The sequence below is a fragment of the Manduca sexta genome, chromosome 13 (assembly GCF_014839805.1).
Source record: "Manduca sexta isolate Smith_Timp_Sample1 chromosome 13, JHU_Msex_v1.0, whole genome shotgun sequence".
In the NCBI taxonomy this organism is placed as follows: Eukaryota; Metazoa; Arthropoda; class Insecta; order Lepidoptera; family Sphingidae; genus Manduca; species Manduca sexta.
Window position 1 is genome coordinate 11,092,311 of NC_051127.1, and position 12,139 is coordinate 11,104,449.

At 32.8% G+C, this 12,139-nt stretch overlaps 2 protein-coding genes across 3 annotated transcripts in view; one reads left to right on the top strand and one right to left on the bottom strand.

The window, feature by feature from the left end:
- Positions 1-12,139, bottom strand: part of LOC115443427 (ETS-like protein pointed) — a 135,821-nt gene that overhangs the window by 121,376 nt on the left and 2,306 nt on the right. The gene's annotated exons all lie outside the window — the stretch shown is intronic.
- Positions 569-2,394, top strand: LOC115443428 (ATP synthase subunit d, mitochondrial). Its single transcript, XM_030168823.2, has 3 exons — positions 569-1,206; positions 1,473-1,691; positions 2,149-2,394. The coding sequence occupies exons 1-3, from the start codon at positions 1,088-1,090 to the stop codon at positions 2,333-2,335; spliced, it is 525 nt and encodes a 174-aa protein (XP_030024683.2). The 5' UTR covers positions 569-1,087; the 3' UTR covers positions 2,336-2,394.

The window sequence follows — 12,139 nt, forward strand, 5'->3', positions numbered from 1 at the left end:
TTAAAAAACTAATAATAATATATCCCTCCCTATCAGTCGATTTGCATTTCATAGTCGTACCACAAGGACGATATAACGATGTACCTTAATATTAGTCATATTTTAGTATTCTCTAGTAACTAAAACATAAGGACCAGAACACACTAAAGACTGTTGAGAGTAGGCTTAAATATTCCTATAATAAATGCCTATAGTATGCTGTACTAGCTAGGTTAAAATAGGGCTGCCAGAATTGTCTTAATTATTGGTGGAAAAGGAACCCTCACTAATTTAATATTTAAATTATTCAAAATAACGTTTGTCAATATCCAATCATTTCTATAAAAACTGATCGATTCCATGAAACCAATTTTGTTCTATCGTCTTATCTAAATATATAATAGACTTGAATATTGTTTTTAAATTATTATATTGGTACATAATGTTTCCAAGTTGCATTTTGGAGACGAGCTCACGCGATTTTGCATGTGGACGAGAATTTGATCTACATCGCATGATGAAATCAAGCATGTTCTGGATGGTCAATGGTAGCAATTTAATAATGATTAAGGGGATTTTATAAAAATCTGATTATAAATTTCGGGCATATTATGTGTTTAAATCTTTATGATATTTTAATGTTTCCAACAGGGTATTATTTATAACTATTAGTTTCTTGATTGGTTAAAAAGTTAGTACAATCAAAATGGTATTTCATGTTACAGGATTCTATATGGCAAAACGAATAACAAACGATGTGTTCACTCGATAAATTATACTAATCATTTGAATCTGCAGGTGAAAAAATATAAATTTTCAAACTGATACTTTATATATTCGGAGACATATATGATGAGCAAATTGTTGCCTAATGTGCTCTACGCTTAATGCCTACTAATTTATAGTACTAATCCGATCTAAGATTATTCACTAAGAAGTCCTATAATAAATGTTCTCTTTGGCAACTACCTTTAAGAAAAAAAACACTGATACGCAAAGAGAATTATAATACTGATACGTCAATAAACGGCAGAACAAGAATTCTTTGCAAGAATTACATTGAATTAGATTTATTTTCGAGTAAATAATAAAATTTTATTTATAATAAATGGCTAAGCGATTTACTAAATCAGCTATAAATTGGACTGAATTCCAAAATAGAGTGCCACCTGAACAACAATCGAATTTTATGTCTTTTAAGTCAAAATATGAAATGTATGTACGACGGTATGTAGAGAGAATTTATGTTAAACTTATGTAGTAAAATTTTTACGTAAAAGTTAGGCGTGGAGAACCGAAATAAATATTACAGAACCCTTGATTTTGAATATATTTCTTAAGTATGTTTTTCGCTTGCTTTTATATTACAAGGTTTTGTATAACACCTACATACTTTAAATAGAAACTATAAGAATGTCCGAAAGAAAAAATAGCCGCAATGCCGCAATTATTATGTCGCAATTTCGTCAGTTTAACTATTGGAATATTTTCAGTATGAAAGACAATCCTGCTGAGCCTCCAAAAATAAATTGGGATATATACAAACAGCTGATTCCAGTACCAGGTTTGGTCGATAAGTTGAAGTCTGATTACGAAGCTTTCAAAGTCCCATTCCCCCAAGATCCGGTGACGGCCAAAATCGATGAGCAATGGAAAACTGTCGAGGCTGAAATTAAAAAATATTGTGCAGATGTGCAAAAAGATATCGAAGCGTAAGTAGTACAGACATGCACATATCTACTGTAATATAATATATAATATAGATTATTAAAAAAAGTTTATCTCAGGTTATGCTGAACACAAACAACATTATATATAAGCCCTGTATTATATACTGTCCCACTGCTGGGCACAGGTCTCTTCTATTACTGAAAGGGATTACGTTTTAGTCAGCCACGCTGGTCTAGCGCAAATCGGCAGACTTCATACCCCAAAATTCTTATGGAGCAAATCTTAGGTATGCAGGTTTACTCGCGATGTTTTCCTTTTAAATCTAAAAGAGGAAGCTGATACCTAATAACGGTTCCACAGTCTGGCGAGGAGAAAGAAAAAACTTTATTCTACTCTCAATGCGCGAAATTTTGATTTTTAAGGTCCCTTTATTAACGGTAAAGAAAATACAAGACGTAAGTACAGTGTTGTCCTTAATAATTAATTTATTTCCAACAGTGCTAAAAAAGAATTGGAAAGAATCAAAGCTCTTCCAAAATTCGATGAGATGACAATGGAGACTTATTATGATATGTATCCAGAATACGCTTTGGATTTTGTAAAGAAACCAACCTTCTGGCCTCACACTCCCGAAGAGCAAGAAGGATATGAGGAACCTATGCCTGGGGGTGGTAAAGAACATTGAATCCTATTATAAAATAATATGGTTGTGATTAAATTATCTAAATATTATGATGTTTGATTAATTCTGTGCAAATAGATAAAGCATTATCTGCAGGTGGAACATAATAATCACATCTTTATCATTGAAAGTGTCAAAATATTCATATCACCGGAATAGGATCAGAAATTGGCGCTATCTCTTCATTGCTTATTATTACGTCATTATCTAAAATTTTAAATTATATTTTTTTACCGAGAAAGCCATAATAAAACATTAGGTAAAGAAACATGGGTCAATATTTTATGTTAACTTACATATAAGTGAAGTCAATATAGTAAGTATCCAGGGAAAGCAAACATCAATCCGATGATCATTGCAATAAAACAAAGTATTATGCAGCTATTTCTTTAAAGTCCGTTTGCAACACATTCCCAGAAAATTGCTACCACTTGACATGTGTCCAGCATGGAGCTGGTAAATGACTGCCATCGCTGCCATCCGCAGGCTACGCCCGAACATCGCGTGAGTTATTATCAGTTCGGACACGAAGCCAGGTTCTTTTACCAATATATTATATTTCAACAATGTAGACTTAATTTTTTAAATTCCAATATTATTTTGAAAATTATTCCATGAAATTACTTTGAAGGTGCTAAGTTCTTAAAAAATATTAATTTGATTTGCTCAAGATTGTTTTTGTGTTCGATGTGGCAATAGGTTCGCATCCCCCCCATTAAGATTGCCGCGATGCCTTGGTTGAAAATGTTGGTGTGCTCACTGCAACACTACTTACTCTGTAGGATAAACACACGACATACCTGACAATAATTTTTATGAAATTTGTTGAAACAATAGTTACTAGAGTACCTACACAGTAATTAATCAGGATCCAGCTGATTATGATGCTAACAATTTACAGTCTAAGTGGTGATTCACAAGGTCGAATAACCTGCAGACTCGAGAGTCGGGGCGTGTTGCATTTCGAAGTCAATGCACGATGTCGTTCATTACCGTTTTTTGCATCTGTGGAATATGTATGGAGATTTTTAGCATTATGAGCGTTGTGGATTGTGGAGCCCAGTTTTTGCTTTTCGTACTCGTGAATGCCTGCAAGCGAACACGCATAAGAAGGGCTGAACTCTAAATATAGATGCGTGTTCACGGTCGCACCGGGGACATCAGCCAAGAACTCGCCCGCGGCAAATTATGATTGATGATTGGATCAGATTTCATTGGGATTAATTTAATTTTTGATACATTGTTTAATTTTAAAATATATGGAGAAGGAAATGGGGGTAATTACACTAAGCATGTATTATTAAATAATATACATACACTTAAATATATACCAATGCAAATTAATATTATATTGTTTAGTCTTATAATGTATATTATTTTTAAGTATTATAACATACTGTAGACGCAATTTAGAATAGCCAAACGAATGCAGGTCTTGATTAAGAACTGTAATATAGCGTGTTGAATGAGAATTCGAGTGTGTTGTATCGCTTTGAGCACAAATGCGGTTGCCAGACGCCGGACAAGCTTCCAGGAAAATGGAGTGCCCTCTGGTTCGAGTTAGCGATCACTTAAGATAGTTTGTTTTTTAGGTGCAATTATAAGTTTTTAAGTCACTAATGTATCAAGAAAATATTGGCTTCTTGTTTAAATTTAATTTCAATTTTAAATGACGAATGTCCTATATTACAGACTCTTATACAGATATAGTTTTATAGATTACAGACTCATCGTACCGAAAATATTTTAGTCATATTAAATCATATCATATCATTATAAATCTTTAAATTAGGAAACACTTTAAACTTTCAAAGTAACTCTTAATACAGGTTGTTTATAAATATGAACGGACAGAAACCGAAACACATTATTCTGGGATTTATATAAAAATGCTTCTGCTGCATGCGCACCTATCTACATTCTAGATCAGAACTAAACAGCACACTGTACTCGCGTACTTCCTTTATTTGAGTCTCATAATCAGACGTATGAGTGGTTAACTTTGGCATTTCGTTTTAAATAATATAAGTGCATTGACTCCGAACACTCATAAGATCTCTTTTTTTTTGTTTATAGTAATACTATAATTATGAAATTCTCTTATTCAATTATTATTGCATCAAATCACCTAATCAAGGTTTTGGTCCATATTACGTAACGTCTGGAGTATTAATCAGCTTTATATTTCATGTTCATTTTATATTATAGATTGTAATAAAAATACCCCAACATCTACTCCATACATTAAATAACAAACACTTTGAAGTGTATCTATGGCGATCGTTTGTCTCTTAGCTTTTAAATGGTTTAAAAAAATAAAATAGTAACATCCCTTTCCGTTTCCTCAGTAGTTGAGGAAGGGTCGCCACGCATAATCGCGGATCAATCGGCAGCTTGACGGATATCCTACGGGGATCCTTAAAATATAACGTAGTGGCGTGGTCACGCAACCTTAGGATTAATGTGAACAACGGACGAACGGCACCCAATTATATTATCACCTAAGGATACGTGATATTATAATTGCTAAAATTGTGCTAGTCTGTGAAAGTACCACAGTTCATGAATGCCACGACTTGTCATTAAGGTCAATAGCGTAAAAAATAAAAAAGAAGGATTTTTTTTTAAATCTTAAGATACTTCTTATTTGATATTACAGAGGTTAATTTAACATACCTTTTGGTCCATTGAGAATAAAGAAATAACTTAGTGCTTAACTGCGTCTTGTGATTTATAGCTCAGAACTATTTTTAAACGATGTCGAAAAGTGTAACCTGATTGTGACGGATATTGACCAATATCGACAGATGTAGAGCAAATCAACTCGGTTTCTAAAAGGACATAGAAGGGATCGAAGTCAATACTGCTCAGCTATTTTTTACCTCAAAGTAGCGGGAGTTATTAAATACAAGCATATATTATTTATCTTACTTATATTTCTAGAGTAAGTCATTCTTACTATCCACATAATTTGATGTATTTAATAGCGGGGTAGTTAATAACCACATATTAAACACAACAAAATTAAAATATTCATATTGAATAGAATAAAGTTGATTGATACTACATAACTTATTAAGCAATAGAATAGACATTTCGCTGAAAAATTAAGATAGACTAATGGTCTATCTTAATTTTTCACCTAATCGAAGACTAATCGAAGAGTTACCTTACCCTAGTGCATTTTTGTATCACATTTTATTTTACTATACCGGTAGGAAATACGGGAATTGCCTTACTATTAATTCTATTACTTATAAACCTCATCGTACAATGGCCGAAACTTTGTTCAGTCGGTACCGAAATCAGCGCGCGTGGGTGGAAGGGTGAGGAGTAGAGGCCACCTGTTACTGGTTCTCTATATTTAGCATGGTGCCCGCCCCGCGCCCCGCGGCCCCTTTCAGCCATTCATAACTCTGTGACTAATGTGTGAAACAGAACTCGGAGAGCAATGCTAACTTAGGACTACTTGCGGTAAGATCTAGGCAGGATACATATGAATTCCTCAATAAGCTATGATTGACAGACCAAGAGTAATTATTTCCTATAGAAACACTTCGTTTTCGGTTATTTATATTTTAATGTTCATAAAAATAAGCATCAAAGGTTTTGTTTTAAGCTCCATTACCACATTTTAGAATAAATATTTATTATACTCACATACACAACTGGCCACGTCTTTTAAGTTAGACGCAACTGTGACTCATAAAAGCAATTATTTTCACACTTAAGAATTTATTGACCGCTTACATATTATGTTAGTGGTAACTGTGATTGTATGTTTGTTTATTAGACGGTTCATTCAAATTGGTGTCGTTTTATATTAAAACCTTGGCCCACACGGTGATGTGACACCCTTGTAATGCAATACCGACGCGGGGAAAGGAATGACACCGAACAAACATATTTTAACCATCACAGAATACACAGTAGTGGACATTTATGATAAGGTTTCTTCCCTTTTGAGGACAAAGTAAACGTTTATATAAAAATTCACCATGAATAAAAAAATAGAATTTTGATTAAATGTGATCATAATGGTAGAGTTTACGCATTACTCTAAACAATTTTAAAGGGCATTTAAATGATTAAAAAATAACCTGGTGCTATTGATGGTTGTGCCGGAGCAGCGGTCATGTAGTCAAAGTAAGCGTTATGGTAGAGTTTTTAATGTAACATATTCTCATAACATTATTTTATAGAATTATTCAATAAGTACAGTTTTCTAAAGAAAAAGGATAAAATTACCAAGTGTAGCACCTATTAAATATTGTTATATGATATTGTAAAGTAAAAGGCTGGATAATATCTGGATTTAAATAATTTAATCTAAATATTGCATGAAGTACGTTTTTACTACAACCAATTAAAATGATTTTCCCTCGTATATTTCATATTATCATTAAATATACAAAAATATATGTTTTAAGTGTTCCTTTTTATTTTAATCTGAATGGTTATATCCTTCCTGTCGACTTCCTTTGCTTTTGGCTTAAAATAAACTTGGAATAGCTAACTACGGAACGCGACATTTTTAATAAAAATAAAAAGTGTTCAGAATTTTACTAAAATAAGATAGTTGTAATGAGCACCATAATAAATCACAAATAGGGTGTAATTTAGCTATAAATTGACTAACTGTAAATATTTAATAAGTACTTTCTTTTTGTCGGTATGTGTAGTAAATTTTAGGATAACATTCTAAAAAATATGAATTATGATTTATCAATATTTATCAATAGCAGAAAACACTAATGTATTTATCGCAATAAAAAGTAGACGCATACGTGGGATGCTACGATATGAAGTTGGGTAAGCATTGCGATATATTTAATAATATTTTATCGGAGAGTCGACGACCTCAACACATAAACGCGCTCGATGCGTTTTCCATATAATTATTTGAGTATAGGGTATCACAGATAGGATTTCAATCAAAATTTATAAGAAAAAAATAAATTAACTAAACTGATAAAACAAATAACTGCAGGGTAATAGTGATATTTTATTTTTTCTTACGAAAAATCACGCTATAATGATAAAATGTCGAGCGTATATATTGGGAAGATATAGTTAACATCATTATACATTTCGAAATTGCATGAGATTAAATTAGAAAAAATAAATGTAGATATAACGCTTATATTCAAATAAAACGTTTAATCGGGATTAGGCAAGTTTGTGTTGATCGTTACTAATTAATTCATAATTAAAAATTCTGGTGCGCCCGCGCAGACGGCCGCGTCAACCAATTACGCAGCCTACGCGTGACGAAATAAAATGGACACTATGCGCATGACGTTTAAGTTCAAATGTGATACAATAAGGGTTGTGAATGAAGGGCAAGAGACAGTTGTTTTATTTTGTGCTATATTTAGTACTTGGACTGAATTGTTACTGTGCCAGCTTTGTATGGAGCGATGTGTGCGATTGGCATGCTTTATGAACGCGTATAGTTTTCATCACAAGCGGTATGTGTTCGTAGATGTATAATAAGCAGACTGCATATTTTTTATTAGAAACAGTTAATATAAAAAATACAGTTATCGCTATACAAACTCTACGTTATTTAAAGACGCTGTTATATAGATTAAAATCCCCAAATGAGGTTAAGATTGAAAAAAGAAATGGTTTTCGAAAAAGTGGAGACTGTAGAGTGTATGACATCTGTTTACATTTTGTTGTTTGGCAACAACAAAAAATATTCAACCATTTATCGCGATACGTTAAGTTTTAAAATTCACACAGACACAAGATTCTTACGTAGTATATTATTTACTCTATGAATAAGACAGACAATACCACTGCACAATACATATGTTCTGTACATAATGTGTAACATATTATTAGATCACCATTGCGATATGGTATTTTAAAACAGATAATTGTGCTCTCTTCAAAGAAAATAAATGTCATTATAATGTACAATTTATTACTATCTATCTTCTAACCCATGTCTTTAAAATGATAATCTAATCGTTGCTTAATTGCAATAGCATGTTACAAATTAAACCTTGCAACACTGATTCATCTTTCAAGATTAATATTTATTAAATTCGGCAAATATTTATCAAACACATTACATGATACCTATCCTATATCTCATAACAAGATATTCATACAGTAGGTAAATAGTAAAATTATTATATTATATTGAAAAATTTGATGTTAATTTTATTAATCCCCAAATTTCGTTTACCAACATATTAAATTACGTAAATAGAAATATTGTTATAAAGTCGTAAAAGCTAAAAATAATATTTCTATCATTATTGAAAAATAAACATATGGAGTAATCTCAGTATTGTTTTATCTTTGCCAATTCTAAAAACATTCGCCATGTAGAAAGTGATATCTGTCAGTAATAGGTTGCGAGGACGGGCCGGGCGGCGGGTTGGCGGGCGGTGCATGGGCCCGTCTACCTGCTCCGCTCGGGCAGGGTCCCGTTGCGTGCAAGGTGTACTGCACCCTACGCACACATAAACACCTAATGGAAATCACGCACACATACATCACCTGCAGGGCTGCCTATCTACTTCTTGTAGAATTTATCGTCGGATTGTAATAAATATTTGAAAAAAAATACGATACAATTCCCAGCACAGATTTTAAGCGTTAGTCGATTTAATTTTTCTTATTTAACACTTATCCATATCAAAATTATTATAAGTCAAATTAGTGTATAATATAATGGTTCTATAGCCATTGTTTTATCATTATAAAGGTATATTAAATATTATATATAATTACGATTCCGTGAAAATATGTTGGTATCAAATTTAAAATTGCTTACGGCGAAACTTAATCATTTTCATTCCCAAAATAAACATTATAGTTTAAGAATATGATAATCTTGGCTGTTTATGTAGAGCAGCAGCCCTGGTCCGACGCGTCGCAGATGTCATCCCTCCTCCCGCGCCTCTGACGTCCGATAGTGCACCGAACCTCAGCTGCGACTAGCTCGTCAGATGTTGATCGACAGATTTTTTTGTTTACGGCCCGATAATATGAGCAGTCGACACGAGTCGAGCAAGGGTAGGAACTAAACATTGCTCATATTTTGTCTATGTTTGAAATCGTAAAAGTACTTATTATCTGTTTTTTACAAGTATAAAACTAATAGTTATTTAGGATTTACACTCTATAAATTGACAGTTGAAAGAATTTGTTACTTTCCAATTTCAATTTCAGATTACATTTATGATGGATTTATTTCATAAAGAAAAAATGGTTTTATTCTTATCATTTATTTTAAACAATTCGACTGTTAAATGTATCCTATTAAAGTATTAAATAACCTTAATTCGTGTGTTTGCAAAATATTTAACATTTAAATTCAATAGGTAAGTGACAGGATAGCGCGACCTTCATCCAACTAGATAACACCCGGGTAGGTGTCTGATAAAATGATAATGTCGCACTGCACAGCGATTTTCTATAGAATACACACACGTCGACGCTAAATTTACATGTCCAAGGTAGCTAGAATCGTAATATGTATAGAATATAGATTACAACAATTTTACGAATTCTCAGAAGTTAGAACAAAGAGACAGCTGTACATTTTATGGCGTTGCAAAGACACATTAAAAAGAGGAACAAAGCTAGAACAATTTTCGAATCATTTAAGTCAGTTATGTTTCTTCATATTTTACATATTTATATATTATTGTATATTTTCAACAGGTAAGTAAATTTTCAACTATCGATCATATTATTAATTAACAGTTATATTAATTAGCTTAAATATTAAACGTATAAAACGATAACATTTTCTTGCTACGCAATATGTAGGTATAAATTTTATGGGTAATTATTGGCTATCTAAGAAACTAAGACTTAGCTAGATCAGTTGCCTGTGTATTGCTGCATAGTTTTTAAATCTTAATATAACTTACATATGCATTTAGTAGAGAAATAAAAGTACATGGGAACAATAATGACCTTCACGGTTGTACCATCACGTGCCATGATATTTTATTTAACCAATAACCATTACGAGGTTTACGGGCGATGCAACCGTAATCGAATAATGCCTGCGCGTGCGATGAAAACTAGAAAGCGTTATCATATCATGGCGCGGAAATGAAATATTAACTGTATTTTTTAATACAGCTAACCAGAACGGAAGGGAATTAAAGTACCTACTTATGTCGTAACAGTCTTTCATCCGGGTATGTTTATCGGTGAAATACACTGGCTAATTTATTGTGAAAGCAATATAATACATTCATGTAAAATATGATCAGCAAAAAGATACTGCCTCTCGACGGATCATTGGTTCCTTTGAGTCCGTTGAAGGACCGAATATAGCCTGATGCAGATAGAACATTGTAATCTATCTAAGGCGTTGGATACGAATAACAAATTCGTACCCAGGGACAGAACCTATTTTTTATGTTTAGGTTGTTCCCGACTGCTAAGACATTCTGATAAATTTTCGATTGTCGGAAATTATAATTGCGTCAGCGCTAATACAACTCCTTTGCATCTATTTTAACACTACCGCTAAGTACCTCCAGAACCTCTAGCTTTACTATTAAGAGTCAGCTAAAAATATAAAGCAGAACAATGCTTTATACGGAAATACGCAATATTGTCATTACAATCTAGGGGCGTAGGTGCAGCGTATTGCAATCTTTGAGTTGAGAATAAGTCGCAAAAAGATTTACTAATAGATTTGCTTTCTCATAGCGCCGATGATTGCAAATTGTTTTGATATTCTAGCAGGTTTACCCATGGTCGTCAGGAGTTAAATAGAGTGTCTCTAGCCTTGCTGGAATGATGACGATTACCCGTCAACTAGTTCATTAAAGTAGGTCCTGTGCTGGAGATACGTTGGCTATCTGAAAACTTGTTCGCTGACTATCTTAACGTAAGCTTTCTTGCAATGGTAGTTTTTGTTTTGGGTGAATTTATGTTTGCATGCTTATGTTGCTTGATAACTTTGTTATTCACTGTCAAATATATAATAATTACTAGACAATGATTTTACTGTTCCAAATAATCTTCTGTAATAATTTTCCATGGCTCATATACTTCGGCAGCACCGTTATTCATTTTAAGTTACTCTAAATGTCTTAATTCCAACGAGCGATTATAATTCTTTAACCATTATCTGATTATCACATGGATGACATAAGATACTACAATAATCTTTAAACTAACAAAATAAACGTACATTCTTAGCGCGAATATCAAAAATATTATGATGCTTCTCTTCTCATGTTTATTTAATGTAAGTATCAAATGTTTAACGCTCCTTTTATGTAACATGCACGTGGTGAACCATCCTATATAACAGACGAGCCTCCAACGGCTTGCTGATGACGCATTAACCATGGTTTAAATCGTTAAATTATAGAGTAGCTATAAACAGAAGCGATATAGAAGCTAGATGTCTCATTTTGTAATCACCACTCTGGTAAGCGCCGCAGGAGTTTTGTACTGTAAGAGGATTTAATGTTTAACTTTAAGTAACCGGAGTTAAGGTCCCCTTATGATTATTTTTTGAGGGAATTGAAAGAGTGGGCAACTTACTCGATGTTGATTGTACGTGAATACCACCTCCCAAAATCCACATAATACTCTGCAAATCAGATGAATAAATGATGTGTTGCTGGCTTTTAAGGTAGAAATAAGTTCTTATCTTTGTCTTATTACCCACTGTTATCTTTTAAATCTCTCACTAGCAGACATTAGTTTATGAAGAAACGTGTATAACGAGTGTATAGATGGGTAGATATGTATATACATGTCATCATACTTTATAAAACAATGATGGGAATGTTTTGAAGATTTTATCAA